General features: G+C 44.1%; 3 protein-coding genes and 1 long non-coding RNA gene across 25 annotated transcripts in view; 2 read left to right on the forward strand and 2 right to left on the reverse strand.

Moving 5' to 3' along the window:
• Positions 1 to 2,262, reverse strand: part of ANKRD27 (ankyrin repeat domain 27) — a 51,895-nt gene extending 49,633 nt beyond the window's left edge. For 7 of the 21 annotated variants that reach the window (XM_082366471.1, XM_082366464.1, XM_082366470.1 and 4 more), the window contains exons 1-2: positions 1,806 to 2,009; positions 653 to 730 (exon numbers count right to left, since the gene is read on the reverse strand). In XM_082366471.1, coding sequence (XP_082222597.1) covers positions 653 to 730; positions 1,806 to 1,838 — 111 coding nt within the window. In that variant the 5' untranslated portion in view covers positions 1,839 to 2,009. Of the gene's footprint in view, positions 1 to 518; positions 731 to 1,805; positions 2,012 to 2,121 lie in introns of those variants that run through there. The other 14 variants (XM_082366461.1, XM_082366472.1, XM_082366473.1 and 11 more) reach the window with 10 other exon arrangements.
• A 166-nt stretch (positions 2,263 to 2,428) lies between these two features.
• On the forward strand, positions 2,429 to 5,145 carry RGS9BP (regulator of G protein signaling 9 binding protein). Its single transcript, XM_082366547.1, has one exon. The coding sequence runs from the start codon at positions 3,342 to 3,344 to the stop codon at positions 4,053 to 4,055; it is 714 nt and encodes a 237-aa protein (XP_082222673.1). The 5' UTR covers positions 2,429 to 3,341; the 3' UTR covers positions 4,056 to 5,145.
• A 5,019-nt stretch (positions 5,146 to 10,164) lies between these two features.
• On the reverse strand, positions 10,165 to 13,581 carry LOC309616228. Of its 2 annotated transcripts, XR_014237368.1 has the most exons (4): positions 13,452 to 13,581; positions 12,123 to 12,270; positions 11,112 to 11,230; positions 10,165 to 10,771 (listed from the first exon to the last, which is right to left on the reverse strand). It is a non-coding gene; the product is annotated as an uncharacterized lncRNA (long non-coding RNA). The 2 variants fall into 2 exon arrangements; XR_014237369.1 differs by lacking the exons at positions 10,165 to 10,771; positions 13,452 to 13,581 and adding an exon at positions 13,221 to 13,338 and having other exon boundaries at positions 10,852 to 11,230.
• NUDT19 (nudix hydrolase 19) lies at positions 13,421 to 20,354 on the forward strand. Its single transcript, XM_082366546.1, has 3 exons — positions 13,421 to 14,272; positions 18,188 to 18,395; positions 19,284 to 20,354. The coding sequence occupies exons 1-3, from the start codon at positions 13,559 to 13,561 to the stop codon at positions 19,487 to 19,489; spliced, it is 1,128 nt and encodes a 375-aa protein (XP_082222672.1). The 5' UTR covers positions 13,421 to 13,558; the 3' UTR covers positions 19,490 to 20,354.
• Positions 20,355 to 27,427: the final 7,073 nt, after the last annotated feature.

Here is a 27,427-nt window from a genome sequence, read left to right on the forward strand (position 1 = left end):
AATGTGGAGGATCACGGTAGGAGAGAAGGCCTCAGGGCTGGAAGAGGGGTGTGACCACTCACAGAGTGGGGAAGTTTGGAGAAGCATAACTGCCCCTCGGAATGCCACTCCATCACCCTGCTCCTAGAATTGCAGGGGAGCCACCAGCACCCACGTCCCTGCCAGTATTTTGGGCAGGAGGGCAGGAACTTCAAGGACCACTGCTCAGTGTCTGTCGGATGTGGAAGCAACCTCAGGACAAATCATATCCAATTGTTCGGGTCTGAATCCTTTCTAGATCTGGTATCTATCATCGCATGGTCACATTCCCCTGCTCTCCTAGGAAAGGGGGACATTACTGGACACCCATCTAATCCTGGCACTTCATAAACAGAAGGACAGCCTGGACAGAAACACCAACAGAGGCAGACATGTGAAGAACAAAGCCCCAGCAGCCGCCCTCATGAGGGCAACACAGTCCAAGAGCCACAAGGAGGCACAATCAAGACCTTGACCCAAGGCCCTATGCAGACACTTACTGCTGCTCTCCCTGCAGAGCTGCCAGGTGGGATTATTTCCGGTGACAAGCCAAGGTAAGAAGAACTCACCCAAGGTGTCCACCCAGCTTCAGCAGCCCAACTGCTTTCCTGCCACTAGGGCTCGTGAGAAGTACCTGTGTCTCCTCCCATCCTGCACTTCTCCCTCCGAGGCCTACAGGCCCTGCCTCTTGATTCACCGCAAACCTGTCCACCTGAAAGACACAAAGTGATCTTTCCAACACTGAAGTCTGTGCAGGATTCTTCAATGACTTCCCCTCCACTCCCTACCAGATGAACTCTCAACTTCTCTGCTGGGCACGGAGGGCCTCTCACTCCTGGCCTCCTGCCCACCTCTGCAGCTTCATCTCCCTCTGCTGTCTCCAGAGCTCCCCAAAGAGATGCGCTCTCCCTCCTTTTACCCATTTTGTCCTAAAAACTACTCTTCCTCTGTCAAGGCCCCATCTGGCCCATAGGTGGCTGACACCCTCCACCTCAGAGAATGGCCAAGGGCCAGAGTACCACCCAACCCTGGCCACAAACCACCAGTGAAACAACCAATTAAAGGCCAGACTGCTGAGTGAGAGCGAGCCCTGAATCTAGCGCTCTGGACCCCAGAAGGCTGCCTCAACACCAGGCCCGGCAAGGCGGCATGGAAATGTAAATATCCTGCTAATATCTGCCGCTCTTCTCTAGGGCTGGTGGGAGGGTACATTACTTAATCAAAATAGGGGCCTCTCTCCCTAAAACCCACAAACTTGGAAAATTCCAGCTCGCATGGCAAACTAGTAGTCCCTACAGTCTCCCCTGCCCCTCATTCCCTGAATGTCCTAAATCCTCAATGAAGACGCGCCACTTGCTCTCGTGGCCCTGCACGGGCCGCGAGTGCCCACGTCCCCAGCACCTCCAGGGGCGGCCAGAGCGGCACGGCCTTGCTCTCGAGCCTATGGGCAGTCTATTTTCAACGAAAAGAACTGAACAGACCCAGAGTCCGGAACACCTCTTGGTGCTTCATAGTTTTCCTGGGGAAATCTTTACCCAGCAGGAAGACGAGACCCCACTCCATGAGAGGCAGGCTAGCAGGGATTCCCTCCTCTCTCCCCCGCGCTTTCATTACCGCGGTGACCACGACAGCTCGACCCGAGGCTCCGGACCCCCACCCCCACCCCCACCCTCCCCTCCACCCGCCCCGCCAGGCCTCCCTTAAACCGCGGAAACCACCCAGCCCGTGAGCGACAGCCCTGCCCACTGCCCCCAAGTCTGACCTCCCGGGATCCCGGACCTGCTGACCTGTCCTGGAGCCGCGGGAGTCAGAGGGCACATTCTTCGCCAACCCCACCCCTAGCCCCGCAAACACACCAGAGGGGCAGAGCGAGCCCGGCTGAGGACAGGAGCCGGAGAGCGCGGGCGGGGCAGTCCACCCGGCGATGGGCCGGGGCCCTGGGGGCCACCCGGAGACCGCCAGCCCAGCTTGGGGCGCCGGCAGAGGAAAGGAAAGAGCCCCTCCCCCTTCCAGCTCCGGGGCCCCGCCCGGCCTCTGGGCCCCGAGGCGCAGCAGTCCCGAGGGAAGGAGGGCGCGGGAGGAGACAGGAGGGAGAACACTTACTTAAAAGACTACATAGTTGCACTCCCCGCTCCTCCCAGAGCTGCGCCGACCCCTCCCGGCCCCTCGGTTCAGACCTCAGGCCCACCACCCCAACGCGGCAGATCTGCTCCACCGCCCACCCCCGTTGGGCGGAGCCGCGCCTCAAGATCTCTGGTCAGCCCAATGAGAGGTCGTCTTTATTCAGAGTGACGCGTGCGCAGAGCAATCATTGAGTCCGCCCAGCCGGGGGTGGGGCTCAGGCGGCACACAGCACTTCCTACTCAGGCTGGACCGGCCCAGAGCCACCGACTGCGCGTGCCCGGAACGGGAGTGGGCGGGGCCGAGAGCAGATCTGATCCAAGGGGTGGGGTCCAAGCTCTGTTGCTGGAAAGCGGGCTGGACTAGGAAGGGGAGATTCTGGGAGCCGTCCCGCCCCGCAGATCGCCCTTTACTGCTCGTTTTGGGAGACGGAGGTGCCCAGTCCTACGAGGCATACCACTCCATCGCTAGCAGGGTCTCAGAGCTGGCGGTGGCCATCCGCGCCCGACTGAGTCAGGGTACCTGGGTTCTAGCCCCTCACTTGCATGGACGTGGCGTGATCTTAGCCGCCTTTTTTTTTATCGAGCCTCAGTTTCCCCTTCCGTAAAATAGAGGAGGATTGGATCTGACGAGCGCTAATATTCCAGACAGTAATGGGGTGCGGAGGGGGTGATGGGGACCTACACGTGACCTCCCGCGTGGGGCCCCGCCTATCCCTGGTCCAGGGGACGGAAGCGCCCAGCGAGGACGGGAGGGGGTGGGCGGATCCTAAGAAATCCGACCCGGCCGCCCTTGGCAGCAGCTAAGGCGGAGGGCGCGGCTCCGCGGCCGGCTAGCCCTGGCGACTGCACCGGAGGAGGATGGCGACTGCAACCCGGGCTTCGCAGGTGGCTACCGTGGAGGCGAGGGCTGCGCAGAGATTCGGCGTGTGACTAGGAACGCAGCGCACCTGGGGAGGATGGACGAGGGGATGGGAAACAGCTAACGGGGCTCTCTCTCCGCGCCGAGTCCGCGGAAGCGCACGTCGTGGATCCTGAGCGGCTCCGTCGACAGCAGCGGCAGCGCCTAGCTCGTCTCAGGCCATGAGGAGTGCTCGGGCCGCCTGGCCAGGGGACGCCGTCGGGGCTGGCTGTGTCCTGCTGCGCTGAGGGCGTGAGGCTGAGAGGGGCGCAGGCGGCCGGGCTGCGCCGGAGAGCAGCGCCATGACGAAGGAGGAGTGCAAGGCACTACTGGACGCGCTCAATAAGGCGACTGCGTGCTACCACCACCTGGTGCTGACCATCGGCGGCTCCGCGGACTCGCAGAACCTGCGAGAGGAGCTGCAGAAGACGCGCCAGAAGGCGCAAGAGCTGGCGGTGGCCATCCGCGCCCGACTGACAGCTCCGCTGCGCGACCGGGGCCTGGGCGCCGAGGAACGCGCCGAGTTCGAGCGCCTCTGGGTGGCCTTCTCCGGCTGCCTGGACCTGCTGGAAGCGGACATGCGGCGTGCGCTGACCTTGAGCACCGAGTTTCCGCTGCATGCGCCGCGGCGGCCGCTCGTGCGTACCGGGGTGGAAGGCGGCGCCGCGAGCGTAGCGGCGCGCGCCCTGAGCGCCCGCAGCCTGCGGCACGAGGCAGAACGCGGCTTCGACGTGGAAGACCTTCACCAGCTGGAACGGGAGATCCTTCAGGTGGGCGAGATGATCCAGGATATGGAGATGAAGGTCAACGTGCCCCGCTGGACGGTGCAGGCCCGGCAGGCGGCAGGCGCCGAGCTCCTGGCCAGCGCCAGCGCCGGCGTCTCCTCGTTGCGCGGTGTGGCCGTAGAACAGCGCACGGGGCCCTGCGACCTGAGCAAGGCCCTGGCCGCCACCATCTTCAGCGCCGTGCTGCTGGCGGCTGTGGCCTTGGCCGTGTGTGTGGCGAAGCTGAGCTGACCCGTTCGCGAACGACCTCCGCCGCCACTACTCGCTACCCGGGGACACCCCTCGGAGAACATCTGCAACCGCCAGGACTAGGGATGGGAGTGGGATCTGGCATGTTTAAGGGGAGCGGTTCTAAAACCCTGCGTGTGTACGTGTATGTTTATACGCGCGTTTCAAGCACACATCTGCCTGGGCAGAGCATGGCTTCCTCTTGATGGCCCGGGAGGAGTTAATTTTGCGCGGGCCACCGGGTCATTACCGCTAATGTATGCAGGAGCTTTATACCCTATTAATAGAAAACCGTTCGTAGTGACCCGAGATTCCTCCGAGTTAATAGGTTACCGCCTGTGCTGCGGGGGCGTGTTTACACTGAGTCTGAGCTTGGTGTCCCCACTCCTGCCGGTGAGTCCCATTCTCCAGGTGGGGCAGTTTGGAAAGAGGGTGAGGTGAAATGAAGTGTGTTTTGGCCTGTGTGTGTGTCTTGGTTTTGTTTCCTAGACAAGAAAACAAATTGCAATAAGAGGTAAGCAGTTTTTATTACCTTAATCCTTTGGGGCCTAAGCTTAGGAGAGTGTGCAAATAGAAGTTCATGCAACGTGCTTTCTTTTAGCACACGATTACACGCTTCTGCACACCCTTGCCTATTGAAAAGGGCTCTGCCCAGTCAGCCTGGAAGGGGTGCAAGCTTTAGGAAGGGCCACCGGCTATCCAAACAGGCACTTTCTCCTTGGTTGGGGCTTATTTTTGTTCCAGAACTAGACTAGAGTTTTTTATCCTCCTTTGGGGGAGGGCTGGGGAATCCTCTTTGGAGCCCTTAATCCTGTCTATCCCTTGGAATTTGCTTGCTGGCCAGTAGGAGAGCTGGCTTTGGAGGGAGCTGCACAGCTCCCTGACCTGGACGCTGACCCCTGAGAGGGTCAAGTGGCATCACTGGGCACAGAGGTCTTGAGCCAATTAGCCCTGAGACTGGGTTAGAACCTAACAGCTTTAACTTCAAATTTAAGGAGATTAAAAAAAAAAAAATCATTTGTTAGAAAAATCCTGTAGCCACATTGTGTACTGTCAAAGCTGTTTTTTTTAATAAAGGACATTTGGCCACGAATTCATACGGGTGCCAATGAGTCATACACAGTGTCTTTACTTATATACTTAGATTGCTAAACATACATCTCCAACTATTTTTAAAATCTGTCTTCTTAAGGCAGGAGATCATAGCATAAACTACTGGAACCACAGATGTAGATGACAGAAGTTAGGTGGCCCTAGCCTCTTTGTGGCAGTAAATAAGGAAATGTGGAAAACACCTTAGGTCCCAGGCTGGAATTTGCCTGAGCACTGCCACCAGCTCCCACCTGTGGATCAGAGAGAGCCTTGTTGGGGAAGTAAGGCTGAGAAAACAGATGCGTTTAACTCTGAAGGTAGTTTGGAATAAAACCCAGAGATTGGTTTGGCTGAAAAGTGACATGGATTTTTTTTTTTTTCTCTCTCATTTTCACCCCAGAAGTGAGAAAGGGGACTAGGAGGAGGGAGTTGGCAATTTTTCACAAGGGCAGTTTGGAGGGTCAAGGGTCAGAAGCAAATAGCAGCAGTAGTGCTGTCTGGGCACCCAGTCCGACGGGCCACCCTCCCAGCCTTGATCACCCACTCTCACTCCCACTCCTCCTGAGCACACAGATTCCAGTACTGTAGATAGTGAAAGCAGAGGATCTGTTTTGTGTGTCTCTGTGATAATGGTTTTAAAAGAGCCACGAAGTCTTAAGCCGATTAAGAGTTCTATCACAATAACTAATAAAAGCAACTCCTTCTGCTTCATCCAGTCTGGGTGACTGAATTGGGTCATGTCAAATTCTTTTTACACCTGCCTTCCCAGGGTACCTTCAGAAATGACATAGAAAGTTTTCTAACTCCCCTCTTCCTCATTCCACATGCAACACAACACAGAAGCTCTGTCACCTTCCCCAAAGTCTCATTTCTTTCAGGCAAGAGGAGGCTGGGGGGACTTCCCTGGTGGCTCAGTGGATAAGAATCCACCTGCCATTGCAGGGGACACGGGTTCGATCCCTGGTCCAGGAAGATCCCATGTGCTGTGGAGCAACTAAGCCCGTGCACCACAACTAGTGAGCCTGTGCTCTAGACCACAACTACTGAGCCCGAGTGCTGCAACTACTGAAGCCCTTGCACCTAGAGCCCATGCTCCGCAACAAGAGTGGCCACCACAATGAGAAGCCCGCGCACCACAACAAAGACCCAATGCAGCCAAAAATAAATAAAATTAAATCTTTAAAAAAAAAAAAAGAGGAGGCTGGGGCATATTGTGACCCAGTGTTGGAAAATATCCCTAAATATATTCTACTGTCTCTAAAACTGTGATTCTTTGTCCTTATCAACGAGTTTTTGTTCATGATTCATCAGAATCTATTAAAGAAACAACCCATCAGAAGTTGTGTAATCCATTGCTTCTCTGCCTTTTGGCTAAGATCAAGTGTGGAAGTTGTGTAATCCATAGAGATCAATTGGGACAAGCAAATTTTTTTGTTTTCACTCTTTCCACCCACTTGGCAGATCCTTGAGTATTTACTTACATGTGCAATCAGATGTGTACCTGATTCTGAGAATCCTCTGCTTACTGAAATTAGTGATAAAGTATTGCACACACACCAAAAAAGCTGAATTACAATAAACATATTTATCCTGTGGACATGTTAACCTAAACAACTCTTTGAAAATGTTAAGCATTTGTAATATTTGGCATTATTTGGAGTTATAACATTGCCTAACAGGACTTTTGCTGTATGATGTAAGCAAAATCACTTTTTGCTTGAGCAATATGCTGCTCAATAGCAGCAATATCTCCCTGCTCTCATTTCTATGTATAATTCAAGAGGTTGCTTTCTGGTAGAAGCCTGATTCAATTTAGATGTTGGATATCAAAGTCATTAATTTTCTAAAAATATTTGTTATGATCTTATACCATGATACAAGTGATTTAAAAAATTACAAATATTTAATATAGGGTATATATGATAATGGTCAGTGTTAGAGTCTACTTTCCTAAATTAAAGGTACAAGTTAAAGGATAGATCTTTACCTCAAAAGTTAAGTGCTATTATAAATCTCTTGTAAAGTTAATACCTGTAAGAGAAAACATGCCTGGCTTCTCTTTTGGGAAAAATAGCACAGCTTTATCTGATACTGAGAAGACAAGAACTTGGAACGCCAAGGCACTTATCATGGGAACTTTCAACTATTCCTATTAGAAAAAAACAGAAAACATGATAATGTTTGTAAAAGAAAAATATGCCTGGCAAATTCTTTTTTCTGTTCTCTAAGAATGTATGCTTTTAAATGCCACAAGGGAAAATATTTTTGGTAAGTCAAATTAGAGCATAAACTTCACGATTTACCTAAGGGTTACAGTAAGCTACATAAGAGATGTGTGCTGTCCAATGACTAAAAAGCAGTCTGGGTTGAAGAGAGTCCTAGTTTGCATGAGGACCCTGATCATGCTGCATTTTCCTTTTCAATGTGCACATTGATACATTTTTAGCTACACAGTTACTTCTCAGAATGCAGTTCTCTGTTCTGTAATAAATGTTTGTGAAGGGTACAAGCCCCAAAGTGTGAGCCTGTAAGGCAGGCTAAGAAAGAAAAGTGCTGTAGGACTGGCTTCTGCCTTCCTTTGGGGAATGCCTCCTCCTGCAACGTGGGACCAGCTGTGATGGGCAGGGCTCTGCCTTTCTCTCCGAGTACCTCAGACAAGTCACTGACCTCCCTGTGCCTCACTTCCCTCATCTGTGAAATGGGCGGGGGATGGGGGTGGGGACTGACTGATTAACTCAAAGTTCCCTTCCAGGGCTTAAAACATTTAACAGAATGCAGTTCAACAAAAAAGGGTTGTTTTGTTTGTCTGGGGTTTTGGTGGGGAGGGGGTTGTCATTGTTGGTTTTGGTGTGTATGGAAACGGAATCTTAGTTTGTCTAAAATTGGTCTGTTGGTAAAATTCCATATGAATTTTAAAAATCAGAATGAACTAAGCTTACTGTGATTTTAGTTCACATCAGAATTAGTGTCTGGACTTAAAAGCAAATTTGTATAAATGCTACTTATTTATAGTGTTTAAATTAGATTAGGAATTTAAATTCAGACTCTAAGTCTGAGTCTAAGAAAGCCTAGTGATTATTAAACAGTTTGTTTTACCCAGCAATCTAAACTGATTCTGGTAAATTACAGATGTGAAATCCCATCATTTGTCATGGAGTCTAAGAGAATCCTATTCTGTAACTGACCTGGTGCCCTCAGAAGTATAATTGCATTGGCTGCCTGATGTTGGGAAACTAGCACAGCATGGGCTGTTTTGTATGTGGCAACAGATCTTAGTTGGAATTAAATGCTCCGTGTCTACTGTTTGAATGACACGTCTAACTAAATGGCTATTAATAATTAAAAATTAAAGATAACGTGCAGCATTTATAACTTAGTTGAAAAAGGCACCCCCAAATGATTCAGCTATCAACTCTTATGATTTTTTAAGATATTCTTAATCTTCTTCATGCACATTTATTTTTTATTTATTTATTTTTTTGGGCTGCGTTTGGTCTTTGTTGCTGCGCGCGGGCTTTCTCTAGTTGCAGCGAGCGGGGGCTACTCTTTGCGGAGCACGGGCTTCTCATTGCGGTGGCTTCTCTTGTTGCGGAGCACGAGCTCTAGGCGCGCGGGCTTCAGTAGTTGCGGCACGTGGGCTCAGTAGTTGTGGCTCGCGGGCTCTAGAGCACAGGCTCAGTAGTTGTGACGCACGGGGCTTAGTTGCTCCGCGGCATGTGGGATCTTCCCGGACCAGGGCTCGAATCCGTGTCCCCTGCATTGGTAGGTGGATTCTTAACCACTGCGCCACCAGGGAAGTCCTTCATGCACATTTAAATTGAAGTGAATATCCTGATCAACATATTTACCCTTCACATATTTCGTTACATAAAGAGATGTTCAGAAAGACTCCAGGATTATAAATCTCCAAGTGCTTTTCTACAATACAATTATACTCATCTTTTAATGCAGGATGGAATCCAGGAAGAATAGTAGGTCTCCACATAAACGATCTTTGGCTGTGGTCAATATAGATCAAAGTCATGTTCAAATACTGTTTCTTTGGCTCTTAGGAACTGACCGAAGGTGCAGGAACTGACCACATGCTGCAGCCCTCTGTCCATGAGCACAAGATGGATTTCTGGAAAAGCATTCCTCTCTTTCATTTACTTATTTTCATCTCATTACACAGAGGATTGCGGGTGTTTTCATTGCAGTACTGTGAGATCTTGGGCATCCTGCTTCTTTGGTGTTTCAGTTTAGAATGTTATAACCTTAAGGCTTATATGACAAACGTAAATAAGCCAAATGAGAACTCCTGTTGGCAAAACGATTTTCAAGAGTCCTTCTAACATGCTGTTGTCAGAAAGCAAATTTGAATGTCCTTTGTCTGTAGGTATGTGTTAGGCACATAGAGAAGATCTAAGAGGAAATATACAGAAATGAAAATGTATGTTAATGTGGTGGAATTATGAATGGTATTTTTTCAATATATTTTTATTTAATATTGTTACATTGTTTTTACAATAAAAGTTTGAATGCTCTTATCATCTAGAAAATATTAGTTATTAAAATATAAATTTTAACAGTTAGGGTCTCATTTATAATGAGAAACAATTTCAGAACACACACCCCCTCCCCCACCCCGCCAGGCGCCACAGACAGGCAAAGCAAAACTTTTGGAATCTTACCTGCAGGGAATCAGAAGCACGTTTTGAAATGCAGCATCAAGACAGAATAGCATGGAGGTTAGGAGCACTGACTATGGAATAGGGTACCCCTGAGTTCAGATCCATTCTTATTGAAGATTTTCATTAATCTCCCTGACCTCAATTTCCTTATCCTTACAATGGGAGTAATAATAGGGTATACTTCATAGGGATATTGAGATAAGACTTTTTTCAGGCACAGGGTTCAATAAATGTTGGCTGCCTAAAATGGGACGGTTGGGCAAAAGGAGCAATATATATGAAAACATGAACTTTCTATAACTTAGGTAAAATCTGCTGGAAATCATTTTGAAGATTAAAACTAGATAAACTTGTCAATGAAAGAAGGTATGTAATAAAAAGGTCAAGGTTACAGAGGGAAATTCAGGTTGATCTAGAAGTTGGAATCTGTACATTTTTAAAGTCAAACTTATTGAGGTATAATTTAAATACAGTAACATTCACCCTTCTTAGGTGTGCAGTTTTGAGTTTTGACAAATATGTACAACCATGTATCCACCCCTGCAATCAAGATACAGAATGTTTTCATCACCACCCAAAAGTTCCCGCATGTCCTTTGTAGGCAATCCTTTCCTCTCACCCCAGGATCTGGCAACCACTGATCTGATTTCTGTCCCTACAGTGTTGCCTTCTCCAGAATGTCACCTAAGTGGAATCTATGCATTTTTGAGAAAACATATTGTGAACCTTTTCTAAACCCTTTTCAAAAAACATTTTGAGAAATCATTTTTATGTGATGATTCTTGGTGCACTGGATGTTGCTGGTCATTCATAGGTGAATTCCATTTAACTGCAGTGACATGCCTTCGTTTCTAGGCAGGTTGAACAAACTCTCCTGCTACTGTGGATTCTCCAAGCTGAAGTCATCTCTCCATGGCTAGCCCCCGCATTCTCTTCCTTTCTTTTTCCACTGAAAAACTTGATAAATAATGGATAACAGAAATGAATTTGGGCTCAGTGAAGTAGAGATTGAAATAAAAGTCCACTTGGAGCTATGGGTAAGAAACAATATGACATGTTTGGAAAGTTGTTTTTTTTTTTTCTTTTAGGATCATGCATGTTCTGATAAATCAAATAAGAACATTTCTTATTGTAAAGATAGCTGGGGAAGACCAGACCAGTGGAACATAAGAACCAAGACTCAAGTGTCCTTCTCTGAAGTAAGCAACTGTTGTCATAAACAAAGTGACTCAACTCTTGTGATCAAGTGGCACATGGTAACTGCTAGCCCTAGTAGGGGATGGTTGTGTGCACTTACTGTCAGGCCTGGGGTAGCTGGCACTGTGCCCCTGGCAGAACAGGGCAGGGCAGGACACTCGGAGGACACGCCAATAGGTCTGGAGACAGATTCCAACCAACACTTGCTGCACATGTGACCTTAAATAAATCACAATCAACTGCCTTTCCATATCTCTTGCCCATTTTCTACACAATTGGAGGTTTTTTCTTCTCAGTCCTTTGTGATAAGCATTAGAGATAATTTTCTCAGTTTATTATATCTTGGACTTTCTTATGGTGTCTTTTGTCATAATAAAGTTATAAATATGCATGGTGTGTCAAATTGATCAATCTTTTCCCTTATGCTTCTAGATTTTGAGTCAAAGACTATAGAGGAATTTACCTATTTTCTCCTATTGCTTCGATGGCTTTTTATCCACTGTGGTAGCCAGCCTCCAAGATGACCACCAGTGGTCCCCACCACCTGGTGTTTTCATGTAGTCCCCTCTGACACGGAATAGAGCTGACCAGAGTAACAATAGGATATTGTGGAAATGATGGAATGTGACTCCTGAGGCTGAGTCAGGAAATGCATCATGACTTCTTCCTTCCTCTCTCTTGGAATCATTAACTACCATGTCTCAAAGACATCCCAGCAGCACTATGGAGAGGCCAATATGGTGAGGAACTGAGGCCTCTGGCCAACAGCCATATGAGTGAGCCATTGTAGAAATGGATCCCTCAGCCCCTAATCAAGCCCCAGCTGACATGCTCACCACAATCTCATGGGAAATACTGAGACAGAACAACCCAGCTAAGATGCTCTTGAAATCGTGATCCACAGAAACTGTGAGATAATAAATGTTTATTGTTTGAAGCCACCGAGTTTTCAACCTCCCAAGCTAAAACTTTCTTTCTTTTCCCTTGCTCTGCATATTCAACCAATTACCACATTACCTCAAGTCTACCTCCTAAATACTCTCTAGTGAATCATTCCCTTCTTCCCACCTCATCCCCTCTTCACAGCCACTCTCCTAGTTTAGACCCTCACCATTTCTTCCCCAGCACATTCCACGGGCTTCCAGAACAGCCCCATCCAATTGAGTCATCATGCTGTTGTCAGGGTGACCTTTGAAGATATGAACTTAATCATGTCACCACCTTTTATGGCTTCCCATGGCTTAAAGCACTGAAATCACCTGGAGAAGTTGGGGGATTGTTAAAAACACAGGCTCCAGGGTGCCATCCTAGACTCCACAATAGACTGTGAAGTGATTGTCTCAGAGCAGAGACCCATGCAGTGGGAAAGCAGATAAGGGAGGGGTCCCTAATTGTGGATTATGTAGAGACTCAAGATGGATGAAATTTGGCAGACTCCACCCCCCTCCCCCAACCTGCCAGTACATGTGTGCTCCCTTGGCCTCTTGTGTGTTTTTCTAAACATGTGGTCTTGTTTCCTGTTTCTGGGATGTGGTCAATACACAGGGATCTGCATCTTTAGAAAATGATGCCAACAAAAATCAACCTAAATACTGCTGGTGCCATCTCTGGATTCTCCCCCAGGGAATATCCCACATTAAAATGATAGTTTGAAAATGAGGCTCAACAGTAGTCTATATGTTCATCCGGACACATAACAAACGCGTGATCAACTATAATAGCAATTGTGGAGAAACTGTTGGTAACTAATAAGGAGCTATAAAAGAGAAGACTGCTTTAACAGGCTCTTTCTAAAGGTGGAGCAGAGCGAAATTTCCATCTCTAGGCTTGGATTAAAATTCTCCCATGAAAGTGGAAATTATCCAATGACCTAAGATGCTTAAGGTGTTCCCAGGTGCCCTGACAATAAAAGGTGTCCAGATCACAAGATAGGAGCTTGTCTGGGGATTCAAGGAGGACCTTTCACACTCAGACTGTGCAGTGTGAAATTTGTAATTTGGTATCTGGTTCATGCATCAGTTTCTCATTGCTGGGGTTCATGTGAGCCTGCAAAGCTCGGACACCTAGCCCTTGGATGCCCCCCATATCCACCCCCACCCCACCCCCCCGCCAAAGGAAACAAACTCTCTTTGTTTAATTGAGAAAGTCCTAGTTCTCAGGTTTTGGTCGGGGAGGTGTCACCAGGCCTAGGTTTGCATCGCACTTTTACCTCGACAGGTCATTGTGCGATCATAAGCATTCCTGCTCTTGGTCCAAGTGTCCTGAGTGAGGGTGTTGAGGCCCTCCTAGCAAGCGGCTGTGACAGCCCTTGCCCCGCGAGAGTGACCTGGCTGGGAACAAGGGCACTCGAGGCGGAGCTTCTCCGCGCTGGCACATCCCCCTTACAGGCAGGCGCGGGTGAGGCCAAACAGCCCGGGTTCACCGATCGCCCAGCGCGCACCTTGCCGGGAGTTCACCCAGCGAGACGCCGGCCTCCGTCCTCAAGCCCGGGTAAAACTCCAGCCGCACCAGAACCCTGAGCCCGGAAGCCGCGCGCCGCCACCCGCCATGAGCGGCCCCCTGCGGCCGGGCCCAAGCAGCTGGCGCCGGGCGGCCACCGTGGTGCTGGCTGCGGGCTGGACGCTCCCGGTCCCCGCCGCCCCGCCGCGGCCCCCGCCGCCCGCCGAGGGCTTCCGGCTGCTGCTGCTGCTGCGCTCCGCGCGCCAAGGTTTCTTGCCCGGGGCGCACGTCTTCCCGGGTGGGGTGCTGGACGCGGCAGACCGCTCGGCCGACTGGCTGCGCCTCTTCGCGCCGCACCACCGGCCACCCCGCTTTGGCCTGGGCCCGGCGCCGCCCCGACGCGCCACCTTCCCGGTGCTGCCCGAGGCCAGGCCCGAAGCCCCCGACGGGGACGAGGCGGCGCTGCCGGATGACGTTGCCTTCCGCATCTGCGCCATCCGCGAGGCCTTCGAGGAGGCGGGCGTGCTGCTGCTGCGGCCCAGGGGCCCCGGGCCCGCCGCGCCCGAGCCGGGTCGCGCCCTCGCGCCGCCGCCGGCCCTGGCCGACTGGCGTGCCCGCGTCCGCCGAGACCCTCAGCACTTCCTGCGCCTGTGCGCTCACCTAGACTGCACTCCCGACATCTGGGCGCTGCACGAGTGGAGCGCCTGGCTCACGCCTTTCACGCAGCGCCGTGGCCGCCGCTTCGAGACCACCTTCTTTCTGTGCTGCCTGTGCGAGCCGCCCCCGGTCTTCCCCGACTTGGTGGAGGTGGTGGACTGCCAGGTAGGGCGTCCTCCCGGCGCGGAGTGGGGACCCACGGGAGCTTGGGAATGAGGACCCCACCCGCGGCCGGCGGCCCAGGCCCACCCGGAACCTCCAGATAGGCTGGGCCCAGAGAAGCTAATTCGCTTGCTCAGGGACATACAGCCAGTACGCGACTGAGCGGGCATGGGACCCAGGTGGTCCGGCCCCCGGCCCAGCAGGCCAAAGCCATGACCTTGGTGAACTGCTTTCTACTTTCCCCGGCTTCACAGTCCCAGGGCCTCGACGATGTCTCCCCACGCGGTTTCTCCAGTGGGAGGCCAGCGGAGACGCTGGGAGCTCTGCTAGCGCTGATCAGGTGCCAGGCTCCTTCCTAAGCACTTGCCATGCATTAACTCATTTCAACCCCCAGCAGTTTAAGTGTTTCCTCATAGTTCAGTCTTTTAAAATTTATTTGAGGCTGTTTCATTTGAGACTTGTTTTATGGCCACGAATATGGTCTACCTTGGTGAATGATCCCTCTGCACCTAAAAAGAATGTGTATTCTGCTGTATTTGATGGAGTGTTTGTAGAACTGTCAGTTAGGTTAAGTTCGTTGATAGTGTCCTCAGGTCTTCCATATCATATACCTGTTCCATCAAGTACTGAGAGAGGAATGCTGAAATCTTCAAAGACTAATTGCGGATTTGTCTTTTTCTCTTTTCAGTTCCATTAGGTTTTGCTTCGTGTGTTCTGAAGCTCCCGTGTAAGGTGCTGCATAGGACTATTCAAGCTTGAGGGATTGAGCCTTTGATTGTGATGAAATATCTTTCTTTATCCCTGGCAATGTTCCTTATTCTGAAATCTGAAGTTTACCGTCTGATACCAATATAGCCGCTTTCATTTCATTAGCAATAGCATAGTGTATCTTTTTCCATTCTTTACTTTTAATCTGTGTCTTTATATTTAAAGTATGTTTCTTGTAGGCAGCATATAGTCTTACTTTTTTATCCGGTATGACAGTTTCTGCCTTTCAACTGGAGTGTTTAGATCATTTGTATTCAGTGTTATTCTCAATAAGGTTAACTTCAAATCTACCATCTTGCTGTTAGTTTTTTAATCTGTCCCCTCTATTCTTTGCACTGTTTTTCTTCTTTTCCTGACTTCTTTTGGATTAATTGAGTATTTTTAGGACTCTGTTTTATCTCCATTATTGACTTATTAACTATACTTCTTTGTGGTTGCTTTAGGGTTTGCAATATACATCTCTCATTTCACGTGTAGTATTAGAACCTTAAAATAATATACTTCCATTTCTCCCCTCCTGTCATTTATGCTTTTGTTGTCATACATTTGACTTTTATTTCTATTATAAACTCTATAATACACTCTGATTATTTTTGCTTTAAACAGTCAATCTGTTAAAGACTGTGAAAATGAGGGGGAAATGTCTTTTATGTTTACCTGCATATGTACCATTCTTAGCACTCTTCATTACTTTGTGTGGATTTAATGTACATCTGGTATCTTTCTGCCTAAAGAACTTCCTCTAATATGTCATTTATTTCAGATCTTCTAAATTTGTTTAGAATGAATGAATCTAAATTCATTCTAAACAATGAATATTCTAAATTTTGTTTGTCTGAAAATACTTTATTTTGCTTTTGGTTTTTGAAAGATATTTTGGCTGGGTATAGAATTCTATGTAGGTTAACAGTTTGGGTTTTTTTTTCTCTCTCAGTACTTAAAAATGTTGCTTCATTATTTTCTGGTTTGCATAATCTTCTGTTGAGAAGTCTGCTTTTTTTTCCTTCCAGTTTTATTGAGATATAATAGACATACAGCACTGTGTAAGTTTAAGGTGACAGCATAATGATTTGACTTACATATCCCATGATATAATTACCACAGGAAGTTTAGTGAACATCCATCATCTCATAGAAAAGTTTGCTTTTAACTCTCTGTTCCTCTGTACATAATGTGTGTTTGTGTTTTTGGTGTGTGTGGCTACTTTAAATATTTCCTCTTAATTATTGGTGTTCAGTAATTTGACTATGATGTGTGTGGTTTTCTTTTTGTTTTATTATTTAATTATTTGTTTCTTCAAATATTTTTCACCTCCCTCTGTTTTCTGGGACTCCATGTATGTTGGACTACTTGATAATGTTCCACAGGTCCCTGATGCCTTGTTCATTTTTTTCCATCTTTTTTCCTCTCTGCTTTATTTTGAATAGATTTATTGCTATGTTTTCAAATTTTCTCCCTTTTCTTTCTTTTTTTTTTTAAATAAATGTATTTATTTTATTTATTTTTTTTGTCTGTGTTGGGTCTTTGTTGCTGTGCGCAGGCTTTCTCTAGTTGTGGCGAGCGGGGGCTACTCTTCGTTGCGGTGTGCGGGCTTCTCAATGCAGTGGTTCTCAACATGGGATGATTTACCCATCCCACCCTCAGGTGCATTTGGCAGTGTCAGGAGACATTCTTGGTTGTCACAACTCAGGGACTTCTACTGGCTTCTACTGGATAGAGCCCAAGGATGCTGCTGAATATCCTTCCACAAAGAATTATCTGGTTTAAAGTGTCAGTACTGCCTAAGTTCAGAAACTGAGGGGCAACAGTGGAATTTATAGCCAGCACCACCACCCCCACCACCACCCTGTGAGTTTGAAGCCCAGGTTTTTTCATTAGAGGAGCTTCCTTCGTTTTCTCATCTGTAAAATGAGAGGATGCAGAGTTATCCTAAGGATTGGAAATATTTTATGTAAAGTATTTTTGCTCAAAATACTTTTACTAGTAACTAGTAAAACTAATGTTTTACTAGTGACAAGTAACCAATAAACAATAAGTTATTTAAGTTATTTTAGCCTATGGTCTAGACCAACCTGAACAGGTTGAATTAAGTGAGTTAATGCCTATTGTTTAACCCTTTATCTTCATTGTTACCACTGAACTCACATGGATACCTTAGAGATTGGGTGGTCCTTTGAGGCCAGAGCTTTGTTTTTCAAAATGTAGCCTTGGCCAACTTTAGAAGAATCTAGGGTGCTTATTAAACATAGATTGCTGGGCCCCATAGATTGAAGATTTAACAAGTTTCTCAGGTTTCTCATACAAGCTTGTAAACTTTGGGCCTGTAGTCATTCAAGGCAGTCAATCTCAACTCCCCGGTTTTGGGTGTGAGAATCAGTTTCCCCAGTGTAAGGAGATATTTAGTAAACCAGTTAAAGAAAGACCTGTTGGGGTTATTTCATATTAATTGAATCAGCTCTTTTTATCTAAATGCGTATGGAAGGAAGGCTTGGGAAAGTGGGCAGGTCACAGCAGTGAGGCCACTTAAGTGAAATGGGTAAGTGCTATCTGGTTGATACCGTGCAGTTATTACACTCCTGGGATGATAGACTGAGTCATGTCTCTTGACCTTCCTGAAAGCTTCTCTTGCTCCGGCCTCTTTACCTTCATTGTAACACATGGCACATATCACGCTACATTTTGTTTGCTGAAGGCCCTATTAGGGCCTGAGAGATCTTTGTCTCACCCACCACCACATCCTCAGTGCCTAGCCAAGGCACCCATTTATGGGAGGAATGAATGGGCACTAAATTCTCAATCTGCTGTCATGAGTTTATACTTCAGGGTCTTCCTTTAGGAGTGACCAGAACCACCTTGCCTTCCTAGCATCTCCTGCCTTTTATGCTGAACAGTGCTCCCAGGTCAACCCTTTGTGATCTATCCTGGTTTATTTACTAGTTCTCAGGATCAGTGTCCCAATAATCAACCTCTGAAGGGGATCAACCCAGCTTTCTTCACCAAATCTTTTCATGTTGTCTCAGAGGAATCTAGCAAGACACATTAATGAATTAATATTACATTTTCAATTAGCTCTTAGGTACTGATCTAAGGATCTCGAGTTGTGTTGTCTATAGGATAAACTTCAGGAAGCCTTACCTTTGTCTTCCGCAGTGGTCATCTCCGTCAGAGGCAACTGAAAGCTTCATATCAAAGGAAATTTGGCTTGCACCTCCACAGTTCTATGAAATAAGAAGACTAGAACACTTTGCCTCTCTCTCTGACTTGCACAAATTTTGTTTGGATCGTGAATTAGAAGGGGTGGAAAGATGGCTGCCGATCACATTATTAACTGCTGATGGAATAATCCAGCTTTTACCAGGTAAATCAGTGAGTTATCAATGTTTTCGTTAGTAATCACATTTAATGCTCTGGGCTGTATGGCAGTATTGTCTCACACAGAGACATGAATTAGTCTCTGTTTTACATACTACAGAGGTACTAATTAAATAAGATCAAGGTCTGTAAGATATTCATAGTATTTATTATAACCAGAAATTCTGGATACATTACTTTATATACAGTTATATAAATATATTTCCTAGACACTGACAAAGTTCTTTCTCATATATTAGCTCACTTTTTTACATTTTAATTTTAAATTATGCAAACTTGTAAATTGTACTTATTTGATTGAAAGAGAGTTTGTTGGCGGTCAATTGTTGTTGGGCGAGTACAGGATAGAGGTTTTGTAGCCACTTAACAGTGGAGTTTTGTGACCTGTCTCACTTACGGCTGCTTATCTCACTTCTCAGAATTGTGAAAGTATTTGTTATTCATCCTACAGCGGGACAGCTTAGCAGTTTTGATGTGTAAATAATAATTTCTGTAATTTAACCTTAAAATGATTAGAGCAGCCCACATTGAAACACCAAAAATATATGGATATCAAGGCCAACATTAACATTGAATGGGATAAAGAGAGTCATGAATTAGTATAAAAAATTATAGTTCAGGATGAAAAAATACTAGTCATAAATATTTATGTACCCAAAGAAAATTCTTGGCTGGAAAATGGAGAACTGGGGAGTGTAGGGGGGTATTAAAAACAGAAGAAATAAATTGAGATAAGCACAAAAAATTAGGATTTTTTAACAACTATCTCAGTTCCAAACACCTGAAATAGATAAAAATAAACACTGATTTATATATCACAAATATATTGGAATGTTTTATAAAATAACACTAAAATTAAAATATTATTTTTCAGGAGATGAGATGTACTTAGAAGATTCAAACTTTTTAGAAAATCTTATGTCCACTGAAAAAAAGAATGAAGAAATCATGAAAGAAGGCAAGAAATTTCACCGAGTAGTGATGTACAATCGCCATGATTATAACATCCACGTGACAGTTCAGTCAAAGTATAAACATGTTTACCCTAAGAACTATGTAGTGAGTAAGAGCCGTCTGTAGAGAATGGCTTCTTTGTAAGCTGGCCTCCTTGAAGTTGTCCTGATGAAAAATGAGGGTTGACTAGACGTGCCTGGAACTTAAGGAACTTTGTGCCTGTAAGTTCTAATACTGTCTTTCATATTTCAAGTGTATTACGGAGCTCTCATTTTATTCTTTAAACCTTACAGTATCACACAAGTATAAAGTATTAATGATCTTGTTACCAAAACGAGAAAAAAATTTTCACGAGGGTTTCCACTTCTGTATTGTTTTGTTATCAAAAGTTTAAATAAGATGTTCTACTGTATTGTCTTTTAACTGTATTAGCACTCTGCCTTATGTGCTGGGAGATTGATCCATGAATTCCTTAGACTTTCTGTTGGAATTAATTTAAGGGTGTATGATTAGATACATGGTGAACAGTAGACTGAGATGACCTTCAAGTGACAGTGTCATTATTTTCTTATGACTTTAGCTTGATGATTAAGAAATAATTCTGTTTAAAACTAAATGGCATGAGTTATTAGGTTTACCAAATTGGAAATTAGTTCAGTGACTGTTGTAAAGAAATATGAAGCCATAACAAAAGCCATAATTATTTTTACCTTGGAGGGCTAGTTAACAGAATACAAAGAGGTTAGAGGGATGTAGAACTATTCATCATTTAATGGTGCTTACTAATGGTGTTTGTTTTCAGTGTTTTTAATATGGGTAATTTTTTCACCTCCTCTTAAGAGGAATAATGTTTATTGATTAAAGATGGGAAATGGTTTAGACGCCAGTTCATTTTAGATCTCTGACTATATTATGCATTGTACATTGAATTTCATTTTTCATGAAATGTTCTGGTTTTCCTACCTATAAAATAGAGCTATTGATAATTAAAGTTTATGTGTATTATTTAATCCTGATTAGAGGAATACATCTAGATCAGTGGTTCTCAATCCGGGCACTTTTGCCCTTCAGGGGCATTTGGCAGTGTCTGGATAAATTTGGGTTGTCACAACTGAGAGTGCGATGCTTCTACCATCTAGTGGCGAGAAGCCAGGGTTACAGTTTAATATCCTGCAATGCACAGGACAGCCACCCACAGTGAAGAATTATCTGGCCAAGTTTGAGAACTCTGATCTAGAGGAAAATCTATTGTCTTTGGTAAATGGTTCCAACATGAAAATTTTGAGAGCCACAGATAGAATTAGCATTCAATCTGGCTTCTGAATCTATAGACGTTCTCCTTACTCACTTTTGGCCTTGGGCATACTATTCTTTCATTCTCACAGAAAACAGAATGTTATGATTGGAAGAACACCATGATTTTGCTGATGAGATAACTGAGAAACAGATTCACACAGTTAGTTAGTGCCATGGCCAAGAGTAGAACCTGATTCTTTTTCTAGCAAGTGGCATCTGTTGCCTGTCACTAAAAGCAGAGGTCTGAATATGTCTGCCCATCGCATCTTGGTATTACAGTCGCCAAGGAAACCACAACACAGCCAAGCATTGGATGAAACAATGCTTTCCTCACATAAAGAGGCAGAGCAAGATCAGCTTTTGAATGACCTCCGTAAGAATCCAAAACTGGGCTGGCATCAGGCTAATATGTTCTTGTCCTCACAGTTCTTTGTTAATATAAAACAAGAGTGCCCTATAACATGGGAAATATAATAAGGACTTGAATGTAAGGGGACTTCTTCTCTCCTGGGGGATGATTTGTGGGGGGAGCCCTCATATATGGGCATATGTAGGTCACATTCTTTAAAAAGGAAATTGCTTGCCTTCCACTTTCTCTTTTCTCTTCTCACTGGCTGGAAATGGTGGCAACTGGAGCAGCTACCTTGGACCCAGAGACAGAAGACAGATGTTAAAGCATAACTGCCTGCCACTTGGATTGCTCACCTCTTGCTTGTTATGTGAAAATGAAAGTACACTTATATTTTATATAAACCACTATATTTTATCATCTCTTTGTTAAAACAGTTCCCTAATCTATACTTTTCCCTCCTAAGCAGGTTCCCTCAGCATAGCCTTCCCTGTATCAGAAGGGAAGTTAAGTTACCAGTTACTGAAGGTAAAAATCTGAGTCGTTCATGATTCCTCCCTTTCCTTCATTCCTATATCCAGGTGACTAGTAAGTCCTATTGATCTATTAAACACAATTATCTTGAAACTCCCATCTGCCCACCTCTGCACTGCTATCGCCTTAGTCTAAACCATAGTTGTTTCTTAGCCAACTGTAACAGCTTCAGAGCCAGTCTCTTCATTTTCATTCTTCCCCCTCACAATGCATTCCTCCTGAAAAAGTGAACTTGACATCGAAACTTAAGTCATGTCCTGTCAGTGCCCTCATTAAAGCCCTTCCATGGCTTTTCCTGACACTTAAACACTAAATTTGTGGTCTACAAGGTGCCACCTTTCTCTCTGATGTCATCATACACCCCTCTCCCTCTATAATCCCATCAGAAGGGTCTTCTTTCTCTTCCTTGACTGCTCAGAGTTCTTTCCCACCTCAGAACCTTTGCACATTCTGTTGCCTTGAGACAAACCTGGATCTCTGAACTGTTTTTGTTCTTGGGTCTCCTTGTTACTGTAGCTTCAGAAAAACAGACATTCAGAACAGAGGTTGGGCATCTAATATGTGGATTATTGGCATGTCTAAATGAAAATTCCAGAACAAACAAATAGAAGAAAAGCATTATTTAGAGAACAAAGTTTTCTTGAGCTGAAGGAAAATATTGATCTTCAGATAAAAAGGTCCTTCTATGGTCAAAGCAAAAATAAGAAAAGTGGGCTTCCCTGGTGGCGCAGTTGTTGAGAATCTGCCTGCCAATGCAGGGAACACGGGTTCGAGCCCTGGTCTGGGAGGATCCCACATGCCACGGAGCAACTAGGCCCGTGAGCCACAACTACTGAGCCTGCGCGTCTGGAGCCTGTGCTCCGCAACAAGAGAGGCCGCGATAGTGAGAGGCCCGCGCACCGCAATGAAGAGTGGCCCCCACTTGCCGCAACTAGAGAAAGCCCTCACACAGAAACGAAGACCCAACACAGCCAAAAATAAATAAATAAAATAAATAAATTAAAAAAAAAAAAAAAAATAAGAAAAGTTGTTCAATACCTGGATGACATTTTGAATTTCAAAGACAGAGAATGCATAGATTTTCAGGGAGAAAAAGGAAAGATTACTCACAAAGGCACAAAATCTTCTTAGTGTGTATCACACAGTAACATGATAAACTGGACAGCATATATAATATTCTGAGGGGAAAAGGACGTGTGTGGTCAGTAATTTTATATCAACCATGTGTGAAAGCCACAGAAGTAGTCCTTGTTTATATATGGGCTCTGAAGATTCCAGAGCTCTGAAAAATTTGATTTGATAGAAATACTATAGATAATTAAAATTTTGATTATTGGAAATAAAAACTTTTGAAGTAGAAATGCATGGTAGAAGTCCTAATGGTGAGTGTGGAAATAAAATACAGGAAGTAAGTATGAATAGTTAAATATGGCTAAAAAGCACTGCAAATGTTAAAAATAATTCAAATTTTAATGTATTTTGTAAAAAAAAAAGTAACTTTCTTATAAAAATAATTTGGTTCAATAATCCCAGATTATGTTATCATTAACAGGAAGTGGCTATGGGAGGAATAAAAAAAAAAAATGAAAGGAGGGAATCAATAACTGCAGGTTTGTGATAATACCTGTTTAAGTGTTTTGAAATGCAACAGTGGCTATTAGAATTTAAAACAGAATGGTCACTTTTCAAATCAGTCAAAAGCAAAGCACAACCCCTAATGCAGAAGATAGAAAATATGAAAATGGCAACAAAACAAAAGCTTAGAATAAGACAGTTCAGGTAGGAATAAATATCAACCATGCTGATGCATGAAAATGGGTTAAATTTATTGAATGATAAAGAATCTTAGATTAAATGTTTTTAAACCTAGTTATCTAGAGGAACTTGAAAAAGAATAAACCAAGCCCAAAGTTAGCAGAAGGAAGGAAATAATAATAGAAACTTGAGCAAAAATAAATGATATAGAGAGAGGAAAACAATAGAAAAGGCTAACAAAACTAAGAGTTGATTCTATGAAAAGATAAAATTGACAAACCATTAGCTAGACTAACCAAGAAAAAAAGAGGCTGCAAATCAATAATACTATAAATGAAAGAGGAGACATTACAACTGATACCACAGAAACAGAAAGGATCATAAGAAACTACAATGAACACAGTATGCCAACAAACTGTGCAACCTAGAAGACATGGGTAAATTCCTGGAAACATAGAACCTACCAAAACTGCATCAGTAAGAAATAGAAAATCCGAACAGGCCAATAATGAGTAAGGAGATTGAATCAGTAATTAAAAAAAAAAAAAACCTCCCCAAAAAGAAAAACCCAGGACCAGATGGCTTCACTGGTGAATTTTACCAAACATTTAAAGAGGAATTAAGGCCAATCCTCAAACTCTTCCAAAATTTGAAGAGGAGGGAACACTCCCAAACTCACAAGGCCAGAATTACCCTGGTACCAAAGGACACTACAAGAAAAAAAACTACATGCCAATATCCCTGATGAATACAGATGCAAAAATTCTAAAGAAAATACTAGCGAACTGAATTCAGCAGCACATTAAAAGGATCATACACCATGATCAAGTGGGATTCATCCCTGGAATGCAAGGATGGTTCAATGCGCAAATCAATGTGTTCTACATCACATTAATAAAATGAAAGATAAAAATCATATGAGCAACTCAATAGATGTGTAAAAAGTATTTGACAAAATTCAACATCCATTCATGATAAAAAAAAAAAAAACTCAACAAATTAGTTATAGAAGGAACTCAACATAATAAAAGCCATAGATGACTTTTGTAGCCCACGGCCAACATCGTGCTCAGTGGTGAAGGGTTGGAAGCTTTTCCTCTAGTATCGGGAATAAGACAAGGGTGTCCACTCTCACCATTCCTATTCTACATAGTACTAGAAGAAATCCGGCAAGAAAAAGAAGTAAAAGGCATTAGAATTGGAAAGGAAGAAGTAAAATTGTCTCTATTTGCAGAACACATGATTTTATATATTGAAAATCCTAAAAACTCCACTGAAAAACTGTTAGATCTAATCAACTAATTCAGTAAAGTTGCAGAGTACAAAATCAGCATACAAAGATCAGTAGCATTTCTATACACTAACAACAAATTATCTGAAAAAGAAACAAAGAAAACAATCCCATTTACAATAGCATCAAAAACAATGAAATACTTAGGACTAAATTTAACTAAGGAGGTGAAAGATCTCTATCCTGAAAACTGTAAACCATTGATGAAGAAAAGTGAAGACACAAACAATTGGAAAGATATCCCACATTCATGGACTGGAAGAATTAATATTGTTAAAATGTCCATACTACCCAAAGGCATCTATAGCTTCAGTCAATCGCTATCAAGATTCAAATGGCCTTTTTTTTTAAAACAGAAATAGAAAAAAAATTCTAAAATTTATATAGAACTACAAAAGACCCTGAATAGCCAAAGCAATCCTAAGAAAGAAGAACAAAGCTGGAGGCATCACACTTCCTGACTTCCTGACTTCAAACGATATTACACAGCTATCAGAACAGCATAGTACTGGCATGAGAACAGACACATAGACCAACAGAATAGAATTGAGAGTCCAGAGAATGAAACTAGACCCCTATCCTATACCACTCACAAAAATCACTCAGAATGGATTAAAGGCTTAAATGTAAGACCTGAAACCACAAAAATAGAGGAAAAATTTGTTGACATGGGTCTTGTCAATAATTTTTTGAATATGACACCTAAAGCACAAGCAACAAAGTTAAAAATAAATAAGTGGGACTACACCAAACTAAAAAGCTCCTGCATAGCAAAATAAATGATCAACAAAGTGAAAGGGCAACCAAATGAATGGGAGAAAATATTTGCAAACCACACATCTGATAAGGGGGTTAATATCCAAAATATATAAGGAACTCATATGAGTTAATATCAAAAATGCAATCCAATTAAAAAATGCACAAAGGGCCTGAATAGGTACTCTTCCAAAGAAGGTATTCAGATGGCCAATAGGTACTTGATAAGGTGCTCAACATCACTAGTTATTAGGAAAATGCAAATCAAAACCACAATGAGATACCAGTAGCTCACACCTGTTGGAACGGTTATCATCAAAAAGATAAGAGATAAGTGTTGGCGAAGATGTGGAGAAAAGGGAACACCTGTGCATTGTTGGTGGGAATGTAAATTGGTACAGCCACTATGGAAAACAGTAAGGAGGTTCCTCAAAAAGTTAAAAATAGAACTATCATATGATACCCATTTCTGGGTATATATCTGAGAGAAATTCTGAAAAGATATCAGCACCCCAATGTTCTGTGAAGCACCATTTACAACAGCCAGGACATGGAAACAACCTAAGTTGTTTCCATCAACAGATGGAAGTGTCCATCAACAGATGAATGGATAAAGATATATGTATCTATCTATCTACCTATTTATCTCTATATATGTATGTGATGGAATACTATTCAGTCATTAAAAAAAGGAAATCTTGGCATTTGAGACAACATGAATGGACCTTGAGGACCTTATGCTAAGTAAAATAAGTCAGACAGTGAAAGACAAATACTGTATTATCTTACTTATATGTGGAATCCAAAAAAAACCTCCTAGAAACAGAAATCAGATTTGTGGTTGCCAGAGGTGGGGGTAGGGTTGGGGGAATTGTGAAGGTGGTCAGAAATACAATCTACCAGTTATTAGATAAATAAGGTCTAGGAATGTAATGTACAACATGATGAGAATAGTTAACAATACTGTATTATGTATTTGAAAGTTGCTAAAAGAGTAGATGGTAAAAGTTCTCATCACAAGGGGAAAAATTTTGTAACTGATGGATGGATGGTGGTGATGGATATTAACTAAACTTACTGTGGTAATCATTTCACAATGTATACATATATCAAACCATTATGTTTTACACTTTAAACTTATACAATATTCTATGTCAATTATATCTCAAAACTGGAAAAAATTAAATCTAATTATAAGTTGTTTAAAAACAATACTGCATGAGGGCTAAAAATAAAAAGAGGGGAACACAAGCAAGAAGAGCTTAGAGAGTACTAATCAGATGAGATGGAATTCATCATAGGAACCAATAAATAAAAGTTAATTTTAGTTTGATATATACAGTTAAAAATGAAGATACGAGAATCTTGCAGTGAGTAACACAATATTAAGCTATGGAAAAAATACATTAGAAACAAGGATAATCTGACAGATGTATACTATTAGTGGGAACCATGACAAATGCCTTCTCTGATGCACAGAACAAGTCCATAAAAGATAACTGAGGCGTCTGGGAAAAACCCTGGACAGGCACCAGGCTTCTGCTTTTGGGTTGAATGACATAACTGCAAAAGTTCATTCCCTCTCAACTGATGCAAAATAAATACAACTTTAAAAGTTCTTCTAGGGCTTCCCTCGTGGTGCAGTGGTTAAGAATCTGCCTGCCAATGCAGGGTACACGGGTTTGAGCCCTGGTCTGGGAAGATCCCACATGCCGCGGAGCAACTAAGCCTGTGCACCACACCTACTGAGCCTGTGCTCTAGAGCCCGTGAGCCACAACTACTCAGCCCGCGTGCCACAACTAGTGAAGCCTGCGTGCCTAGAGCCCGTGCTCTGCAACAAGAGAAGCCACCGCAATGAGAAGCACGCCCACCACAACGAAGAATAGGCCCCACTCGCCGCAACTAGAGAAAGCCTGCGCGAAGCAACAAAGACCCAACGCAGCCAAAAATAAATTAATTTTAAAAAAATCAGCTGACAAAGTGATGAAGCCAAACTTGTTTTTTATTCCTCTTTTGTAAAAAGGAGAATATTTTTAAATGGGGCAAGTATAGGCTGCCTTTGAGAATTGATGACTCCAGGGT

This window comes from Balaenoptera borealis (genome assembly GCF_965194805.1).
Source record: "Balaenoptera borealis genome assembly, chromosome: 19".
NCBI classification, from domain to species: domain Eukaryota; kingdom Metazoa; phylum Chordata; class Mammalia; order Artiodactyla; family Balaenopteridae; genus Balaenoptera; species Balaenoptera borealis.